The sequence below is a fragment of the Notamacropus eugenii genome, chromosome 5 (genome assembly GCF_028372415.1).
Source record: "Notamacropus eugenii isolate mMacEug1 chromosome 5, mMacEug1.pri_v2, whole genome shotgun sequence".
Taxonomy (NCBI): Eukaryota; Metazoa; Chordata; class Mammalia; order Diprotodontia; family Macropodidae; genus Notamacropus; species Notamacropus eugenii.
In genome coordinates, this window is record NC_092876.1 from 112886457 (window position 1) to 112908507 (window position 22051).

At 36.7% G+C, this 22051-nt stretch overlaps 1 protein-coding gene across 1 annotated transcript in view; it reads left to right on the top strand.

The window, feature by feature from the left end:
* Nucleotides 1-22051, top strand: part of CTSC (cathepsin C) — a 47713-nt gene that overhangs the window by 19646 nt on the left and 6016 nt on the right. The window contains exons 3-5 of the mRNA XM_072610605.1: nucleotides 3480-3646; nucleotides 11227-11382; nucleotides 20145-20260. Of these exons, the coding sequence (XP_072466706.1) occupies nucleotides 3480-3646; nucleotides 11227-11382; nucleotides 20145-20260 (439 nt within the window). The remainder of the gene's footprint in view (nucleotides 1-3479; nucleotides 3647-11226; nucleotides 11383-20144; nucleotides 20261-22051) is intronic.

Sequence of the window (22051 nt, forward strand, 5' to 3'; positions counted from 1 at the left end):
TATCTATGTTTTATTGTGTTTTTATTTATGTTGTGAACTATTTCCCAAATACATTTTAATCTGATTCTACCACATTCTGGAGTGTTGTAGGATGAGTATCTGACATCGGCATAAGCATGTCCCTGATGCCTCAAGTGTGGCATGAATGCCCCCTGTACCTAAACGCTTCACCAACAAAGCACAAACTCAAGTGCATCTTATCAATTTTGAAAAGTTTCAAAAATGACCTGGCAATGGATTCACCTTTGTGACTTGGCCTCATTGCCCTATCTCCTGGACCATTGTGTGTTTGGCAGCATTTATGCAGAATTTCCTAGTCATTGTCACCAGTCTTTTGAAGCATTGAAATAGTATTTTAGTGTGATCACAGCACTATTTTAGGGGTAACTCATGATTCATTAGAATTCATCCTAAATGTTACAGTCAGTGTCCTGAGAACCAGGATTCTTCATTAGAATCTGAACAAGGGAGGCAAGCTGTCCCCAGAGAGCTATGCAGTCATCTTGGCAAGGAGTTAAAAAATTTCAACTTGGGTAACATTTGCTTTAGCCTCTTTCATGATTTTTCACTCTTATTCCAGGCTTACTCTTACTCCATTCTGTGTGAATTCCCCTGTACCCCCAAATAAAATGGTTCATCCTTCTTCACTAATTACTGGACAAATGGAGGTCTGCAAGCATCAAAAGAAAAAACATCCAACATAGATAATAAAATTTGAAATTATATGTGAACTGTTACTTAATTTTTAACTATAATCCCTTTCTTTAACTCAGTCAACAGATATGTGATGAGGAAACTGAAGTCCCCTGTGCCCACAGTCACACAGCTAGTAAGTGTTAGTTTAGTCAGTGAGTTAGTATTTATAAAGTGCCTACTATGTATCAGGCATTTGCTAAGTGTTGGGAGTACAAAGAAAGATAAAAGATAGTCCCTTCACTCAAGAAACTCCAGGTCTAATGAAGGACACATATATACAAATAAGGTGTTTACTGGATAAAATGGAGGTAATCAACAGAGGGAAGGACTAGCATTAGCGGGGATCAGGAAAGGTTTGTCATAGGTAGTATACGAGTTTAGGTCTCCCTGTATCAAAGTCAGTAAGGCCCATACTTTTCTCATTGTCCCACACCATCACACAAATGAGTATTATAGTGAGATAGTACTAATAATAATCCACATGAATAAAGCACTTTAAAGTTTGCAAAGCATTTTCTTCATAATATCCCTTAAGTCATATAAGATAGTTCCCTTTCCACCTCATTTTATAGATAAAGACGTAGGCTCAGAAGAGTCAGTTATTTTCTTTGTTTTTTTAAAAATATTTTATTGATTTTTTTTGGTTTTATAATACTATCACATCTCACTTAACCTTCTACCTTATATAGCACTCTCTTGTGTGTCAAATAAATTGATTCAAGAAGAAAAAAAATCAACATAATGACCATGTCTGAAAATGTGGGCCTTAATCTTCACCTGCAGTGCAACAAAAAGAGGGAGAAATAATAACAAAACCAATCAATAGAAGCAAATGCAGAGCTCAGTGGTTAGAGTGCTGAACTTCAAAAGCTAAGTTTGCCTCAGTCACTTAGTATGTGACTTGGACAAGTCATATCACCTCAGTTAACTTCATTTGCTCCATCTGTATAGGGATCATAATAAGAGCACTTACTTTCCAGGGATTCATTGAAGATCAAATAAGATCATATTGATAAAATGCGTTGTAAATTTTAAAGCAATGTATAAATGCTAACTTCCCGTTAGATTTCAAGTTCCTGGAGAGCAGAGGCTGTCTTCTCTCTTTGTATCCCTAAATCCTATCACAGTGTCTGGCACAGTTAAGAAAACATTGAATAATGCTTATTGACTAACTTGATACATCAAAAAAAAAAATCTGAAACTATTCTCCATGTTCTAAAGCTATGTGCCTCATCACTTCTGCAAAGGAATAGGAGATGTCTTCTCGTATCTGTTCCTTAGTGCCATGCTTCTTGTTCGTAATTCTGTGACATTAATTTTCCATTGCTGTGTGATTATTTCCATTTTCATTGTTGTAATTACTGGGTATTCTGTTTCCTTCATTCTGCTTTCTTCATTTTGCATCAGTTCATGTTGAAGTTTCTGGGCTTCTCTGAAATTTTTATAATCATTTTTTATAACATAGTAACATTTCATTACATACATGTACCATATTTGTTTAGTCTTTTTTCAGTCATTGAGCAGCTATTTGTTTTTAGTCTTTTATTATCACAGTAAGTGCTGCTATAAATATTTTGGTGTATGTAGGGACTTCTTATCAATGGCCTCCTTGGGATGGATGACAGGTGGGGGAATCTGTAAGTTCAACAGAAAACAAGTGACTTTCCTCTGACCACATAGTCAGTAAATAGCGGAGATGAAACCAGGAACACACCTACCTGAATCTACAAAAATGAAACAATCCTTTCAGGTGAGGGTTATCTACCTTATTGATCTTAATATAGGCTATACCATCTGCTCCTCCTTCTTCTTTAAGGCTTCTGTGAGCATGAGTGTGGCCTAGAATGGATACTATTTGTGTGTGAATGTGTGTGCAAGAGAGACAGAGAGAGAGGGAGAGAGAGATAGAGAAGAGGAAGAGACAGAGAGAGAGACAAAGACAGAGAGAGAGTGACGGAGGGAGGGAGAGAGAGAGACAGAGACAGAGACAGAGAGACAGAGAAAGAGGGAAAAAGAGGGAGACTGAGAAAGAGAGGGAGAGAGGGAGAAAGAGAGAGAGAGAGACTCAGAGAGGGAGAGAATGAAAATCTTTCTAGGCAATTTTATTCTTCCTCCCCACCAAGTTCATTGATGACATTTACTTCCAGAAATGACTTTGTACAGTCATATTTGCACAAAGTACAAATATATATAATAGATATATGTTGAAAAACTCATCTATTTCCAGATTCATTGCTTATCTACTATATCCCAACTAAGCCAAACCTATATCCTAAATGAAAAATTACTATTTTCTATTTCACTTTACCAGATCCATCTCTCTCCCTCCCCTCTCTTTCTCTTTCATTCTCTTCCACTTTCCTCCCTCTCTTCTTCCAACCCCTTTTCCCTCTCTCCTCTAATACAATTACTCTAAGAACATACCTTCTCTCTGCAGCGTTTAGTGAGGTGAGGTTAAAAAAAAAAGGAGCTCAAGACTTGGAGATAGGAGATCACATCTCATTTGACATTATGACCTTGGGCTAGTCACTTAAATTCTCTGTGCCTTGGTTTTTTCATCTAGTTTTAAAATATGGACCATAATAGTTTTGTATCTTATCTCAAAGGGTCATTATGGAGAAAGCACTTTTAAACCTTAAAGCCATATATAAATGAGTTATTTTGAGGGGAGGTTGCAGAAGCCTTCTGATTTTTAAAGAAAATGGACCAGGTAAAAGTCTAATTGAATACACACAGAAGCTGAGGAGGAAAATGACCAAACTTTTGCTTCCTTTCACTTGCAGTATAAGAAGGAAGCCCACAATGTGACCAGTTACTGTCATGAGACATTACCTGGATGGGTACATGATGTTCTGGGAAAGAACTGGGCATGTTTCACTGCAAAGAAACTTGTAAGCACTGCTGAAAATGTACGTGTGAATGAGCTGCCCCCTTGGCAACACAGGGAAAGGTGAGTTGGCCTGACTGAGGACTGAGTTTGTTCATATTTATAAATCAAAATTTTCTTGTTATTATAGCTAACATATTATACCAGCACAGTCAGTTCTGACTTTGAAGCTCTGCTCTGTGGCTACTGGCTGTGTAACTGTGGGCAAATCACTTCTCTTTTTGAATCTGTTTCCTTATCTGTAAAATGTGGCCAATAATATTGTATGCTGCCTATTTCACAGTGTTGCCATGAAGAAACTAGCTTAAAAACCTATGAGAAAGATAATAATATCATTATTGGTGCAAACCTACTATTGTAATACAAAATCCCTAAATTTCCTAAAATGAGTCCTTCATTATTCAAAGCATTTTTTAAAATTAGATATTGTTAATATTAGAGGCTATCTAAAGTCTATCCCTGCCTTGTAAACTACTTGTAGTCTAGGAAGTAATAGACCTGAGAAGGAATGAATGAAAAAACTTCTAGCAATTTTCTATATATCAAGCACTGCTAATTGTTGGAGATAACAAATACATTTTACAGTCAGCAATCATTTATTTATTAAGTGTTCATTATGTGTCAGGCATTAAGCCTTGAGGATACAAAGAAAAGGAAAAAAGAAAAGAAAAACAATGCCTGCTGTCAGAGTGTACATTGTAGTGGGGAAGGCAACATGTAAATAATGAGATATATACAAGATCGAGTAGTAGATGAAAGTAATTTGAAAGGGAAAGTCATTGATTTTCAATAGAGTTGATTTCCTTGGTGGTCCTATATATTTTATTTTATACACTTAAAAAACAGCATTCAGAAAGGGAGTCCATAGACTCCACCAGATTCCCCTACTCTACATTTTTCTCTTCAGTTATCTTATTCCCTTTTGTGGAATCCAGTTTTACTTCTATGTCGATGACACCCACATCTACCTTTCTCCCCAAACAATCTGCATTTAAAACGTATACTGGTCCTCATTCTCTAGGTATCATACAGTTCTAATCATACAGATTCAATGTCTCAGAATCATTGTGCTCTCCTCCTGTTTTTACCCCGCCACATCTAATAAGTCTCCAAGTCCCATTGATTATACATGTGTAAAATCTCATTTCTCCACACTCCTTTCTGTTTCCTTGCTACCATCCCATTTTCTACCCCACTTACTTCTCACTTGGACTGTTTTAGTATTCTGCTAATATGTTTTTTTGCTTTGAGTTGCTCCCTCCTGTGAGATCTAGCCTTCACTTCACTTCCAGAGTAATTCTCCACATCTTGGATCATACTATACATCTGATCAAAAACTTTCCGTTGCTTGCCAAATAAAACTCAAATTCTTGTTTAGCCTGGAATTCAGGACTTTTACACGTATCTAGACCCAGCATCTTGGCCCTTTAAAGCCTTAGCTCATAGAATTGGAGCTGGAAAACACTTTAGAAGGTCTATTAGTCCAATCTACTTATTTTATAAATTAGGAAACTGAAGCCCAGAGAGGTTAGGTGATTTGACAAAGACCATGCATGTAATAAGAAAAAGAACTGGGATCTAAATTTGGATCATCTGAGTCCGAAACCTAGTGGTCTTTCTACTATACTAGGCTAGATCTTGAAAAGACTTTAGAAGTCATCTAAACCAGTTCCCTCATTTTAAGATGAGCCAAGGGAGATCCACAGACATTAAATAATTTGTGCGTGATCACATAGTTAAATAGAAGAGCTGGGATTTGAATTCAGAAACTTTGACTCCAAATCCAAAATCATTCAGATATGCTATACCCAACTCCCGTATCATATCAAGGAAGTAAATAGTGACCTTCCTGTGTGAAAATGGAAGGAAATGTTGTAAAAGCTGATTTTGTACATTGAATTCATCCATCAGCTCATTTCCCTCTAGAGTGTGCTTGTTGGGCCTTTGGATATATTAAGTTAGTTTTTAGTGTAACTTAAGATGAATGTGAGAAAATGAATGTTTTTCATATTTCATCCTCTTTCTTACTATTTCATTCTTAACTTCTGTGGAACTAAAATCTGAGCACATTTTCCTTTTGGGTTAATTCTCCAGTGCCAACATTAATGATACCATAACAAAGGATTCTCACCCCGGTCCAGTACCCCAGAGTGTGTCTATTGCTTCCAAGTTGGCAGCTTGTTATTCTGCATTAATACTTCCATTGGAACAAAGACTTAACACTCGGTCTTCAAAATTGGGACAGGCTTCATTGTAACATGTTCAATCTTACAAGAGACATACTGGTCCAGTGTTCCTAAGCTCGCAGAATGATAGAATGAGAGCTGGAAAAAAGTGGTAAAGGCCATCGGATCCAACTCTTACATTTTATAGATAAGAAATCTGTTCCTGCATCAATAAGCACTTATTAAATACTTACCATGTGCCAAGCATGGAGGACACTCAGAAAATGCTAAAATGTTTGCTGCCCTCAAGAAGCTCACATACAAATTATCCATATAACACAGCCAAGATCTCTCTCTCCCTCTCTCCCCCTCTTCTTTCTTTTCCATCCCATCTTTCACTCTCTGCCCTCTCCTCTTTCCCGTCTTCTCTTTCTCTCTCTCATCTTTTTCCTCCCTCTGTCTTTTTCTCTCTCTTTCTCCCCCTCTCCTCTCTCTTCTCTCCCTTTTTTCTATCTCTCTGTCCTGAGTTCTCTGTCTCTATCTCTCTGTGTCTCCCTGTCTCTGTCTCTCATTTCCCCTATACAGTGAGACCATTTTAATTCCCTTTTTATTTCCCCTTTTTTCTTTGAACTCTTTTTAATGTAACTTGTTTTAATGTGACTTTCAGTGTATTAATGTGACTTGCCTGAGGTGTAAACTGGCTACTTAGTAACTGAACTAAACTAGAATCCATCCTAAGTCCTATTTATTTCTACTGGACACTTTGTTCTTCCTCATTGTCTGTTTCTCTCAACCCCTCCTGCCCCATCTCTCCTACCTATAAATTAAAAAAAAATGAACCTCATTATAATTTATAAGTCTAACAGTAGTGCTAGTGATACACCTGTATCCATGGAAAGGAATGACACATGCTTTGAGAGGAAATTGACAAAATAAAAGATGACTATACAGTCATTACTCTTGAAAATGCTAAAATAATAGCTAGCATTTATGAAGTGCTATAAGGTTTGCAAAATACTCCATCTATGTAATCTCATTGAAACTTACCACAGTCCTGTGAGATAGGTGCTATTGTTATACCAACTTTTTGTCAAGGCAAATGGGGTTGAGTGACTTGCCCATGATCACACAGCTAGTTGAGTCAAGTATCTGAGGCTGGATTTGAACTCAGGTAGTAAACCCTTTTTATTAAATGAGTAAACTGAGGAAGAGAAAGGTTAAGTGACTTGTGTAGAGTCACACAACTAGGAAGTGAGGCAGGATTTTAATTCGGGTCTTCGTAATTCCAAGTCTAACATTCTTTCTACCACCTAGCCTCGAAGTTTCTTTTAAGACTCTAGAATCACTACAGAATTCACCATCTGTTTCCTTTCTTTATCCTCCCCTCAGAAAATGAGCTTTTTCTTTAAGCATTCATATTTAGTTGAAATTAAACTCTTTTGGAATCTTGTGTGATTTTTCAAAAATGTTATATTTCTATAACGTGTAATTAGTATAATTTAGAGTGGAAATAATAGTAGTCTGGGAGTCAAGACACCTGGCTTCTAGTCTTTGTCTTGCCATTTACCAGCTGTGTGACCTTGAACAAGTCACTTGGGCCTCAGTTATTTCTTCTGCTGGAGTAGAGGAGTTGAATACAGGGAAGAATCATCTCAAAGCCCCTTCCATCCCTGAAGTCTCATGAATCTAAGTGATTATGTCAATTATTTTTTAAAATAAATTTCATTAGTTTTTGTTTTTAAATTGTCCTCTGTCTTTCCCCCTTCTTGCTCCCAGAAAGTCATTTCATATAGCAAAGAATTTCTTTGAAGAAAAGAAGGAAGGGGGAAAAATTCAGCAAAACTGAATAATACTTTTTTAATAAATCTGACAGTACATGAAATGTTCCATGCTTATGGATCCCCACCTGTGCAAAGGATTAGGAGAGGTGTCTTCACTTATCTCTTCTTTAGATCCATGCCTATTCTTTGTGACTTTGCAACATAAGTTTTGATTTTCTTCTGGTCATTGTTTCCATTGATATTATTGTAGTCACTGCATTTGTTTTTTTCTTAGCTCTGCTTATTTTACATTGCATCAGTTCATGTTTTTTCCATGCTTCTCTTATTATATTCTGCATAATGGAATTTTACTGAGCTATAAGAAATATCTGTTATTTTTCCTTGTGGATGTACAGTATTCCAGCCATATTATAGGTGAAATAAGCTTTTGTGGATTGAACTGGAACATTTATTGCTACTTATAAAATCATTTTGATGGGAAAAATGTTTTCTTGCTGAAAAACTGCCATTTAAGTTTTTTGAAACCCAACCTATTTACTAGCTGAAAACTGCCTTTTATTTGTGAAAGCTGATTTTTGCATCAAGTTCTTTTATATATTCCTCTCCCTTAAGAGTCATCCACCATTCTACAATCCCTTCCATACACCTCCTTACCCTCTTTGATGAATGAAAAAAACCTGAGATACAGTGTTTCTTGTAATTAATAATCAATTTATCAATTAGGTTATCCAGCAACCGATAAAATTGATGAACAGTGTTTTCTCTTAGCAACCAAAGACCAAAGACTTAGAAAGCCTGAAAACTTTAAATAATCCTTGAAAAGGAATTCCCTTAACAACTGAAAATCAATCCCTGATTGGTGGACATTTAATGAGGAGGTGGGTTAAAAGTCTTCAGCCCCTCCTGCTGCAAACTGATTTGCTCATGAGACTAGGTTACCTCTAGCAGTTTGGACAGAGGAATACATCTTCCTCTAGATCACTGGTTGATTTTCTCTTTCATGAGTTGAGTCACCCTAAGCTCTAATGGAAGGGTATGAGGACAGGGACTCTTTTCCTTGGAGTAAGAACTTGCCTACACTGGATTCTGTTTACACTCTAAACTTTTGGTTGGGTGGGGTCAAGCCCAAACTCAAACAGCATGTTGAGGGTTAGAGGTAATCACACTCAGTCATGTCCTTTAGAGGCTGATCTTCCATAAGAGTTGGGCCATCATGAAGAAATAAAGGAGAAAAACCTGGATCCTGATTTAACAGTTGGTTACTAATATAACAGGAAAATAATAATTTCTCTCACCCTTAAAAACAATTTGAGTTCCTGGTTTCTGGAATTGTCTCTCTGACTTAGAAGTCTAATAGCTATTACTTATTCTCACTAAAAACAAATTACACTCCCTAGTGTTGCCCATTATCAAAGTGCTTATTTAAAGCTTTGCCATTTCCTTTCTGATAATGAAGCAACGTATTCAAGATGCAATCATTAGTTTATTAAGTCATTTGCCTCAGATTCTGTATTCTTTAACAGCAGTTCCTGTTCTGGGTGTGGTAAAGGACATTGTTCAAAATAGCTTAGACATAGGATTATTTATATAAGATTCTTTCAAGAGGCACTTGTGTCATGGAATTAATGCTGAGCTGAAACTTTGCTGAGCTCACTTCCCTATCCTAAAAAAATCCTTTATGAAGACAATAATTTTGATGATGATGAAGATGAAGAAAATGATGATGATGATGACTCATTTCCTGGCATTCTAAGGTTTACAAAGGTTCAAAGTTTATTTATATAATACTTATCATTTAGATTCTGATTGAATCACTTAGAGTGAACCCAGGATGGAAAATGAAAAAAAGAAAGAAAAAAATGTTTACAAAGCTGGTAAACTCAGAGGGTGATCATTCGTAAATTTTGTGAATATAAAAATATTCTATTTTTACCATAAAGGAAACCTAGCCTTAGTGAGTATAATTAACTTGCCCAGAGTCCCACAGGTAATAAGGGGGTGAGCCAGATCTTCTTCTTCCAAGACTAACACCTCTATTGTGTGACGGACTTATGCAATTTCTGGGTATTTGTGGGTATTATGGATTGGGGGACAGGGAGAAGAAAAGACTGTTGACATTTACGTAGTTTTTTGGTTTTGTTTTACAAAATGTGTTCTTCCCAACAACCCTGTGAGGTCAGTAGTGTAAGCTAAATTTGCTGTTGTTCTTCAGTCATTTCAGTTGTGTCTGACTTTGTGACCCCATTTGGAGTTTTTGTGGCAAAGACACAGGTTTGCTATTTCCCTCTCCAGCTTATTTTCCAGATGAGGAAACCGAGGCAAACAAGGTTAAGCAGCTTGCCCAGATTCATGTAGCTAGTAAGTTTGAAGCCAGATTTGAACTCAGGAACATGACTCCAGATCTGGCACTCTATCCATTGTGCCACCTAGCTCATAAGTCTAATTATTCTCTGGTGTGTTCGATGAGAAAACTAAGTATCTGGGAAGGAAGTGTTTTTTAGTATTATTGTCTCCACATATGTGATAACTGATCAGTTTTTATTTTGGTGGTAAAATGTACGTGTCCTCAGACAGAGAATACTTTTGATTTTATCTTTGTATTTCAAGAACCTAGAACAATGTTCTTTGCACATGGTAACTGCTCACAGTCAGGGAGTAAGTTAGGGAATTGAGAAACAAACTAGGCCTTCTGATTCCAAGTTCAGTGTGTTTTCTGATGCATAATGCAAAAGGCAAGTCCATGACATCAGGGCCTTGGTGGCATGTATGCAATGTCAAAATACAGAAAAAAAAAAAGAATTAAAAATAACATGATTTAGATGCATAAAAATGCAGACAAATCACATGACATGCAATATGCTTATTTTAAAAAGGCATATGATTTGAATCTTGAAAAATAAAATTCCATTTTTAATGCCCAGGATGATCTTCAGTTTGAGGAATTCTGTGTTGTTGATCCCCTCTTTCTCATTTAATCTGCTTTGCAAGTATATAGCCTTTTTTGTTGGATTTACATCAAGCAGAATTCTCTTGCATTTGAAAGGAAATTCAAATCCAGAATTTCAGCTGTGTATCCATGGGCAAGTCATTTAACGTGGATGGCTCAGTAAATTAGAGATAATGTCACCCACCTCAGAGTTGTGAGGAATGAGTGGAATAATATTTGTGAAATGCTTTGTAAACTTTAAAATGCTAGACAAATGTTTATCATTGCCATCATTTTGTCATCCTTCATGCTTTTAGTGCCATGTGCTCTGGCGGGCATGTCATTTCTATTCAGCAAACATTTATTCAGCACCTACCGTACACAAGGCTTTGGGCTAGACTGTCAGAATTCAAAGACACAAAATAGTTCCTGCTCTCAAAGATCTTACAGTTTAATGGGAGAAGGAGAAGTATAGCAGTAACCCTGATTTCAAGGAGAGAGATCTAAATAGACTCTCACATCTAGAGTTGAAAATAACCTTGAAGGCCAGTGAGTCCAATCCTTGGCTGATCAAGATGACATGAACTTGCCTATAGGTCTGAGGCAGGATTCGAATTTGTCTTCCTCATCCCTCTAGCATGCCATCCAACCAAACTTTAGTTCAGGGAAAAGGTCCAAGCAACACACCAAGAAATTTGTCATGAAAGATTTTGGGGCTTTGGTTCTGAAAACAGTAAAGATTATTCACTAAAAGGTCTAATTTATTTGCAGGTATTCACAGGGACGTTACAAGTACAATTATGATTTTGTGAATGCCATCAACACTGCTCAGAACTCCTGGACTGCTATCGTGTATGAGGAATATGAAAAGTTCAGCCTGGATCAAATGATTAAGAGGAGTGGTGGCCACAATTATCCATTCCCCAGGTAATACCCTCACAATTCTATCTTTTTTGAGAACTTAAAACCCTTGGATATCTTGTTTGCTCCTTTTCATGACTTCCTTATTTCTGTTAATGGCACCAGCTATCATTTGGCACCAGCCAGTCACCTTCTCTTGAAAATCCCATGATCCTCTATCCTCTACCCAAACATTACTCAAGTCTCACTTATTAGATCTTTTGGAGTATCTCTCACTTCTTACATGTATTTTGTATACTTATACATGTCATTTTGTCTCCTTTTACCACCCCCATCCTCCATAGAATATAAGCTTAGGACAGGGACTGTTTCATTTTTGTCTTTTTTGCATTCCAAACTTCTACATCTTAATGCACCTGGTAATATCTTAAGTGTTTCTTGGTTAATTAATTGATTGATTGATTAATTGATTGATGAATCTATCCCATATTCTCCACAATACTACTATCACCCTAGTTGAGACCCTTATTCTTTCTCACCTGGATAACTGAACAGTCACATATGATCTTCCTGCTTTTCATCTCCTTGTATAATGGGCACCAGATTAATTTCCTATAATACAAATAATCTTCAGTAACTTCTCTATTACCTAAAAGAGTAAAATTGGCTTAACGGAGTAGTAGGTAGAGGACTCTTGGACTTCTTGGGAAGATCTGAATTCAGATTCAACCTCAGAAACTTCTGAGCTGACCAACCCTGAACAAGTCACCTAGCCATTGCCTGCCTTAGTTACTTAATCTGAAAAATGAAGATATAATAACCCCTGCCTGCCAAGGTTTTTATGAGGATTAAATGAGACAGTATTTATAAAGTGCTTTGTAAACTACAAAGCACTATATAAGCTGTTAGACATTATTTGAAAATGATAGTAATGATAATATTCCAGCTCCTCAGCTGGGTAGTCAAGGCCTTCTATAATATGCTCCAAACAGATCTCCTCTCACTTCAATTAAAAAAATCAATCAATCAAATGACATTTATTAAGCACATACTATATCCCAGGTTCTGTGCTTAGTGCTGGTGATACACAAAGAGGAGGAAAAAGAGAGTCCCCGCCCTCACAACTAAACAATCACCTAAACAAACCCTGCTTTCATACAGGCTGAAATACTTAACAGTTCTTTAAAATGCCCTTTTCCCACAAATACCCTTTCATCCTTCACTCTCTCCCCCATCCATTCTGCCCCTACAAATTTTTGGTTATCAGAATCCTTCTTGTCCTTCCCTTGGTTTTGCCTGTTAATTTCTCTCCATTCCTACCCAAAGATTGTAATTTGATGCTCAGTACTCAGTATGAATATACTAGCCGTTTAGATCCTTCTGTGTATGATAACACAGTCTTGCTCTGCCCGTCATTGCTGACTTTCCTTACTTCATACTTCTCCTCTGCCTTCACCTAAAGTGGATTACTTCCATCCCCTGAACAGTTAATACTGTAGTTTCCCTTCCATTCATTAAAAACTTTCTCCGGCATTTCAAGCTATTCGGCTCCTACCAATCCCTTGAGATCCAGCTTGGATACCATCTTCTCTATGAATACTTGATTAAATTAGGCAGAGGTAAGCTTTCCTTTCTCTCATACTCAGAACACATTAGGATCAAAGATTTGAAAGCAGAAGAGACCTTTGAGGTCACCCAGTCCAGCTCCCTCATTTTTTATTTACTTTTCATTGTTTTTATCCTGGATTTAAACATCTAAGAAAGAACACCTTCAAATATACAGATTAAAAAAAGATGACATGTGAAACTGTGAATATCCACTTCATTGTGCTTGCTTTAAAAATAACAAACAATAAATTTCACATTTTACTTTCAAAACTGCCCTATTTGTCTGTTCTTCCTTCTGAACTTTCTTCTTTTCCCTTTTGTGCATTAAAAAAAAATATTTCAACAGTGCAACTCTCTCATTTTACAAATGAAGTAATTTAGGCCCAAACAGGGTAAGTAATTTGCCCCAGATCAGAAATATATTCAAGTCCCCTGACTCTAGAGGCAGAGAGCTAGTCAAAGAGATGGTATTCAATCCCAAGTCTTCTGCTTCAAAAACCAGCATGGTTTCTATTATACTATATGCCTACATATGTGTATGTGTACATACATATATATAATATATATCTGCATATATATATATAATATATATGTGTATATGTATACATACACACATGCAAATTTTTTTTACCCCTTTCCAGTGGTTTTTATCATCATATAAAGTTTGGAATTAGCCACGGATTTTTTTAAAAATTTAATTAATTTGTTATCAGTTTTCAACAATCACTTCCATAAGTTTTAAAATTTCTCCTCCTCCCTCCCTGAGATGGCATGCAATCTTATATGGGTTCTACACATGCATTCTTATTAAACACATTTTCATATTAGTCATGTTGCATGGAAGAATTAAAACAAATAGGAGAAACCATAAGAAAAACCAAACCAAAACATAACACAGGAGAAAATATTGTGCTTCATTCTATGTTCCAGTTCCATAGTTCTTTCTCTGAATGTGGAAGGCACTTTGCCTCAAAAGTCCTTTGGGAATGCTTTAGGTTCTTGCATTGCTGTGAAGGGCCAAGTCTGTTAGAAACAGCCCTCTCATACTATGGTTGTTACTATGTATAATATTCTCCTGGTTCTGCTCCTTTCACTCAGCATCAGTGCATAGAAGTTTTTCTGAAGTCTAGCTGTTTGTCTTGTCTTATAGCACAATAGTATTCCATTACATTCAAATACCACAACTTATTCAGCCATTCCCCAATTGATGGGCATCCCCTCGATTTCCAGTTCTTGGCTGCCACAGAAAGAGCTGCTACAAATATTTTTGTACGTGTGGGACTTTTTCCAATTTTTATGACTAGCCATGGATTTTTAAAGGTAATACCAATAGAGCTTAAGTTTTGGTAGATCTTACCAAATTATAATGGTTAAGAACATCAAACAGAGAGCAATGCATGCATTCATGAAAAGTTAAGCATCAATAATGATGGAAATACAAGAGGTATCCCAAAACAGTACGTGATTAGTTGCCGTATGAAAGCTCTAGAAAACAAGGAATAGAATTTATAGAATTCATAGATTTTGATCTGGAGGGATCTGAATAGTCCATCTACTCTAACTACTCCTTTGTATAGGTGAGGAATGTAAGACGCAGAGAGTGTGTCTTGCCTATGGCCATGAAGGTAATGGAGGCTAGCTCTGAGCCCAGGTCTCCTGCTTCCAAATCCATTGCTCTTTCCTGAAGCCTCAAATGGTCTGGGAACTGGAGGAGAAAGGATTTGAAGAAGGTCTTGAAGAATATTTAGGAATTGGCAAGGTTGAGGAGCAGATATTGAGTTTGAAATCTGCATGGGGTCTACACATGGAAGTGTGGATTGAAGTCATACCTCTTAGCACATACCAACTCTGTGGTCCTAGACAAATCACTTTCTGTCCCCAAGGCTTCAGATTTTTCATCTGCAAAGTAGATAGAATAATATTTACACAGCCTGCCTTGCAGGATGGCTGTAAGAAAAGCAGTTCATAAACCTTAGAGCAAACAGAAATGTGACATTATTCAGAATAAACTAACATTTATATAGAACTTGAGGGTTTGAAAAGTGCTTTTTATATAGGTTATCTCATTTGATCCTCACAATGACCTTGTGAGGTGGAAGGTATTGTTATCCTCATTTTAAAAATGAGGAAACTTGAGAAACAAAAAGGTGATTTCCCCAGGATCTTTTGACTAGTAAGTATTAGGTGCAAGATTTGAATTCAGGTCTTCCCTATTTACAGCCCAGGGCTCAAGCCACTAGAGTCAGCTGGCTTCTTTTAACTGGTACTTTGTAGAGAAATGAACCATTTTCAGTTGGGGAATCTGCTCTGAACCTGCATGTAGCATTTCTTTTTTTTTCTTCTTAACTAGCCTTTACCTTGCTGCTTTCTTCTCCCTCTCAGATAAAGTTCTTGGATTCTTTGAATTTAAATATCACTGTTAATAATAACAGTAATAATTCTACAATCTTTTTTCCCTCTTTTATGCAGTCTTAATTGGAAAGAATGATTTCTTTGGTTATTGTTTAAGTGTGGCAGACAAAGGGACAGACAAGAATACCACCTAAAGTTAGTCCTATAGAATTGGCTTTTGATGTATTCCTGTTAGTGTCTGGATATCTGGGTGCACACAGTAAGAGGAGACAGATGTTCCTGGCCTTTTGTTTGAGAATTGCAAACCAAAGTGATTCTGAGAAAGGAAAATCTTCCTTGATCCCTTGTGATTTCTCCATCATTTTTTTTCTTTTGAAGGGGAGCCTATACTGAGAATGTACACTTAGGAGGCTAAATGGAAGGACTGAGTTTAGGAGATGTTGAACAAAGAGAAAATTATTGAGGTGGAAATAATGGCGTTGACTTTTAGTTGCTTTTAGAGATTAAGAAATGTCATTGTCAAGGAGCAGATATGATGACAGATATAAAAAATACGTTGGAAGGTATAAATTTATTATTGCTGTTAGTTAAAGAAATACTCAGTTTCCCCCTTACAATTGGCTTGCCCACTGCATTTTTAAACTGGCATTCCCAATTCCTTGTGGAATAAACAGGATATTTGTAACTCTCAGTACTCTCTGAAACCCATTAACTATATTGACAATAAGAACATAATTGTCCTCTAATTAATGTATATCTACGTATCCTGTCTCTCATATTTAGACTGTATCTCTATTTACAGATGATTTGATAGTTTACTTGGGGGAAAAACCCAAATCAACCAAAACATTAGTCAGGATAAAATGCACTTTGATTTTTTTGGTGGCTTAGTGATCTCCCATCAATCAATCAAAAAGCATTTATTAAGCCACGGACGCTGTACTAGGTGTTGTGATCATAATGATAACAATACAAGTTCTGTCCTCAAGGAGCTTTTATTTTGTTGGGAAGCCAGCATATATGATTTATAATATATGTATATATACACAGTGTATGCGATTATTTCAGAGGGGTTGGAGAAGTAGGAAAGATAAGGAATAACCTCATGGTAGGTGGAGGTAGAGCTAAGCTTTGAAGGAAATGAATAATTTTCAGAGACAGAATTGAGGAAGGGGAGTGCATTCCAGGCATGGGTGACAGTTAATGCAAAGGCATGGGGACAGGTGATTATTATAATAATGTAGCACTTTAAGGTTTACATAAGATATCTCATCAATCTAAGACAGGAGTTTTTAATCAGGTTTTTTTGTTTTTGTTTTTTGCTTTTTTTTTTTTTTTTTTTGACATGGACTCCTTTGGCAGTATAGTGAAGCTTATGGATCCCTTCTCAGAATAAACTTTTTAAACTCATAAAATACATTGAAAAAGGAAACCAATTACATTGAAATGCAGTTAGGAAAGCATAAAAATAAAAGTCCATGCAACCTAGTATAAAACTTGCTCCTTGTGGTAAATTATAATTTTATAGTGCAACCTATCCTGTTCTTATCCTGTATGAATCCCCCACCCCAAATCTTTCTGCAGAAAATATACCCAGTGTGCTAGGAATCTCTCTATCTTAAGACAGATTATAAACTCTCTGATGGCCTGGACCATGTTACACTCTCCTATTCCCTTCAATATCTAGCCTAGTGCTTGGTAAATAATACAACTGCAGCAACAGCAGCAAGCACTTATATAATGCCTACAATGTGTCAGGCACTGTTCTAAGTGCTTTACAAATATTATCTTACTGTCCTCACAATGACTCTGAGAGATAGGTGCTAGCATTATCCTTGAAGAAACTGAGCTATGCAGAGAGTAAGTGATTTGTTCAATGACATACAACTAATCTGAGGCTGAATTTGAACTAACATTTTCCTGACGCTCAGTGTAATGCTCTGTCCAGCGTGCTGCCTAGCTTCTATCACAGGTAGTCACTAAATAATTGTTGATTAGTGGGTCTTCTGTTATAAAGCTGATGAAACAGGTTGAGTCTACATATAACATATAGTTTATCCTCTAGTACATTAAATCTGTAGTCACACAATTGACTGAAAGATAAAAATGAAACAAGATTCTACTATATTTATTCTTTATTTAAGAAAAAACTAGTGACTTTATAAAGCAAATTGATTTTAAATGCTCAGCTCCAGGGACATAAGTATGCATGTATTAAGATCATAAAAGAATCCTTGGCAAATTCAGCCACAAGATATTTTTTCAATAACCATATACTTATTTGTATTAGATGAGACTTTAAATTGGGATACATATACTTGCCAAAAGAGTTTGCCGTTGTCATGGAGAATGTCTCCCAATGATGGCATCCCTAGAACTTTGGCCAGTCCCTGATCCATATTAGGCACTTAATAAATACTTGCTGATTGACTGATAAAAGAGGAACATCCTATAAATAATAGTATTTTCTAGATGCTTTTATTTGCTAATGACATGATGCTGATTGTATCATGATCCAGAACTTTGTAGGACTTCCTCAATTAGACAATAATAATGGCTAGTGTTCATACAGTACTTTAAGGTTTGCAAAGTGAATTACATGTTATTTCATTTGATCATCCCATTTTACAGACAAAGAAACTGAGGCTGAGAGATGCTAAGTGGCTTATCCAATACAATGGATAATAAAGTGATTGACCTAATAGTAAAGAAAAAGATAAAGGAATACCTGTGTGTGTGTATGTACATACATACATACATACATACATACAAGCATAAGTTTGGGACAGATTCTTCAGGTGGGTGATAAATTTGGGCCAGAATTGAAACAAATGAAGAAAGTGGGCTTAATTGCATTTCGTACACTATGTAATGCTTTGTACTAGTCGTAAACTGTTCCCCAATATAAAGTCCACCCTTTTAACACAAATATTTTTCCAGTGATGACCATTTCTCCTGAATGGTTGTAAACACTGAAACATCACAATCCTTGAAAAAGCTAGATTGCAGGTTACCCAGAAAGCAATGGAGAAACCGGCATATGGTAGGTATAAGTAGGCTGCTGCATATATCTGTGATATATATACATATATGTATATATATGTATATATACATATATACATATATGTATCACTGCATATATCAGTGATAACTTATAGTCAAGATCATATGTAAAGGGAATATCATTAAGGAAGTGTATGATTGTAAAAGGAGGTATGAGCAAAGGATGAATAAGAGATAGAAAATCTAAGTGCTCGTTGGTATCCATGACACATAAGAAGTTCTAGAGAATGGGCCTGATGTGTATTAGATGGATCCTCAGTAAAATACATATGGAAGAATGTGACCACAGTGAGAAAGCATGGATGAGAGATTTTCTTTACTGATGGGAAGGAATTCCACATCAAAGAAATCACAGATCTCCTCTGCAATTCAACCTTATATCTATAAAGTTCTGAGGGTAATCCTATATAAGCACCAACAGCCATACCCCCTGGCATGTCAGTTTTGCTTATATACTTCACATACTAGATTTTAGTCAGCTCAGGAAAAGAGGGATTTTGTCTTGTTTATTTTTTTTATTGTTCACCACACTAAGCACAGGGCAGCAGTAAAACGTATCAAATGGAAAACACTATCATATAGTTCATGGTGAAAGCATCATTAGTCTTCCCAAGTGCCATATCCAGATATGAACCACAAAGGTGTTTATGTTAGAAAGAGCATTCCAGGAATAGGAGCTATGTAGGAGATGTTGATCATTTTTTGGAAATTTCTAAGTATATTATTATTCCTGAAAGATATTCATCTTGGGGTGTTTCCTTTCTTACTTCCTTTCTGCTTAGAAATTGACACATTTCTCTTACACAAGAAGAGTATGGAAGAAAGGGGGGAAGTTAGAGGGGAGGATGAAGGCTTATAGTAATGATTCCTGTCCTTTTTTGTGCCATGGACCCCTCTGGCAGTTTTTTGAAGCCTATTGGACCCTTTCACAGAATAATGTTTTATTTTGAAATATAGTTACCAAAAAACCCATTTTTTTTTTAGATTCCTAGACCCCAGATTAAGAACCCTTAGTCTGCAGAAATCTTGTCGAAAGCATGAGTTGGAGACTGGTCTAAATCAATCTGTGAATCAACTGAGCTAATATGTTTGCTTAAGGTTGGATTGTTTTGTCCTTTTTTCTCCCCTAACCTGCTTAATTATGCACAACAGGTTCAGTCATTTGTCCCTCCATAGGCCTGCTGCCTCTAAGTTACGTTACATGAGCCATGACTAAAGTTATGACCCTGATTTTCATGTGTAGTTTGCCCGATTAATCTAACTACAGTTTAGTCATCTCAATATAAATGTATTAGGGTGTCTCCAACTATTCATCTTTCCTTCTCTCTGTCATGGCTGTTGGCTGTCTTACCTACCCCATTCCCTTGTTAAAACTTGTTAGAAGAAAAGTGAGAAAACCTAAGATAAGATATAAAGGTGTGCCAAAAGGTGTGCCAAAGATGTTGATACTGCAGGTGCTTGGTAGCAGGTACTGAATAAATATTTGCTGAATTGAAACCACAGTGTGAGCTTTTCCAGACCTTAATGCAAGAAACCAGCATCGAGGAAACAAAAAACAATGGCCAATCTCCAAATTATTTCTTAATTCAAAATACATGGTCAGTCTCATACACACACACACACACACACACACACACACACACACACACTCTTAATTTACTCATCTACCTCCCTTGTGGTTGGCCTGGGATCCTTACAAGCTTTTGGAGTAGCTGTGGTAGTAAAGATGGAGGACATGCATATTCTAGAAAATGAATAACTGAAGCTTGACTAAATGCTGATATATATGTATATTTCTTTTTTAGGCCAAAACCTGCACCATTGACCCATGAAGTACTTCAAAAAACTTTAACTCTGCCAAAGTCTTGGGACTGGAGAAATGTTGGTGGTGTCAACTATGTGAGCCCTGTTCGAAACCAAGGTAAAAAAAAATATGTCCCTTTGGATCTGAATCTGAGAAGAAATGATCATTGATAGCTTAGGATTAAAAGGACTTGTGCTTTTCCCTTTGCAAATAGGTAACCTGACTTTGGTATATTGGGGAGTCTCACTGGGTCTCTGACCTACCCACTGTCGTGGAAGGTTTAGCTAATACTTAGGAATCCTAGCATGCAATGGAGCTTTACTAACTTAAAGGTTACATTGCTAAGTTAACTGTAACCTGGCTTTCTGAATGGAAGACCTTGGTTAGAGCCATGCTTGTCCAAAGTCAGATCATAATGGACTTTTACAAGTTATTTTCATAAATTTGGTATAGTAGGTGTGAACTTGGTAATTTTCCCTCTAGTCAGTTCTTGTAGGAAATTATCCTATATTTTTAATCAGTAGTCATTTGGACTAATTATTTATGCCATGGTGAGGTTTATTACTTTTAGGATCATTTTGGAGCTAATTACTCTACACAATTTATCTTTCACTAGGTAATAGGTGTGGAGTTTGCTGTCTGAAAACCAGCACATTTAGTAAATGTCTTCTGGTGGCCTCATAAATTTGCCACCTATGTGGCAAATTATTTTTTACCTCTCTTGGATAAATAGTTACATCTAGTATCGTATATTCAATTTATTTAGATTTATCACTTTCTTCCCTAGGCTCAGTCAGGGTCTTGATCTTGTGCAAGTCACTACTTCTCTGTTCCTCAGTTTCCACAATTATAAAATGAAAGGCTTGGACTGGTGGTTTCTGAGACCCTTCCTTCCACTTCTGGATCTGTGATCCTATGACTTTTAGTTTAATGTCAGAGACTTTATCTTACTCTTTTTCCTAAAGGTCAAATATTCCTGCCTTTTAGAGGTAGCTAGGAGGTACAGTGGTTAGAGTACTGGACCTCAAGTCAGAAAGTTCAGTTCCAGCCTCAAACATTTAATTACTCTGTGGCCTTGGGCAAGTCACTTAGTTTTTGTCTCTCTCCTTTTTGTCACCTGTAAAATGAGGACAATGATATCACCAGTCTCCCAGACTTATTGTGAGAATAAAATGAGGTAGTATTTGTAGAACACTTAGCAAACCTTGAAGCATTATGTAAATACCAGTTATGTTAAGTCAGAAAGTCTATAGATTTTCACTGCTTCCTGATACCCTTTCTTTGGGATGATAGAAATAAAGGTGAGGGAGGACTGAAAGAGACAGGAGTGGTTTAGCTGGAGATATAATAGATCCCCTTGTTACAAGAGGCCCTCATTCAGGAGGCAAAAACTAGAAACTCCTAGAGTTAATAACCCTTTGGTATGATTTCCTTCTGACCTGGGGTAGCATTGTTCCAGTCACCTCGTTATTCTTTTTTCAGTATTTTGGACATTCCTTTATTGAAGAAAAGACATGATGTCCCTCTGTCCTTACCCATAATCTGTACTTCAGTAGATTCTTGGGAAAAAAAAAAAACTTTCGTAACTTCTCCTTTTGACTTCCTCTTGGTTTTTAATGTTTTAACGAGGGGGGGAAACAGGGACTAATTCTCTGGATTTTCTCTTCCCTCATCTGGGTAACTTGGAAATTTCTGCTGACTCTAAGGATATCAGCATTCTGTCAAACCCAGGAATCAGCAGAATTCATAGAATCAACCACAATGAAAAAGAACCCACAGTTTCTCTTCCCAGAAAATAGCAAGGCCCTTTCTCATGGTGGGGGGAGCCCAGTCCTTTTTTATTTTCATGTTGGGCAGAAATGACCCTCTCTAAAACGGAACAGTATGTATTTAAAGACATTTGAAGCT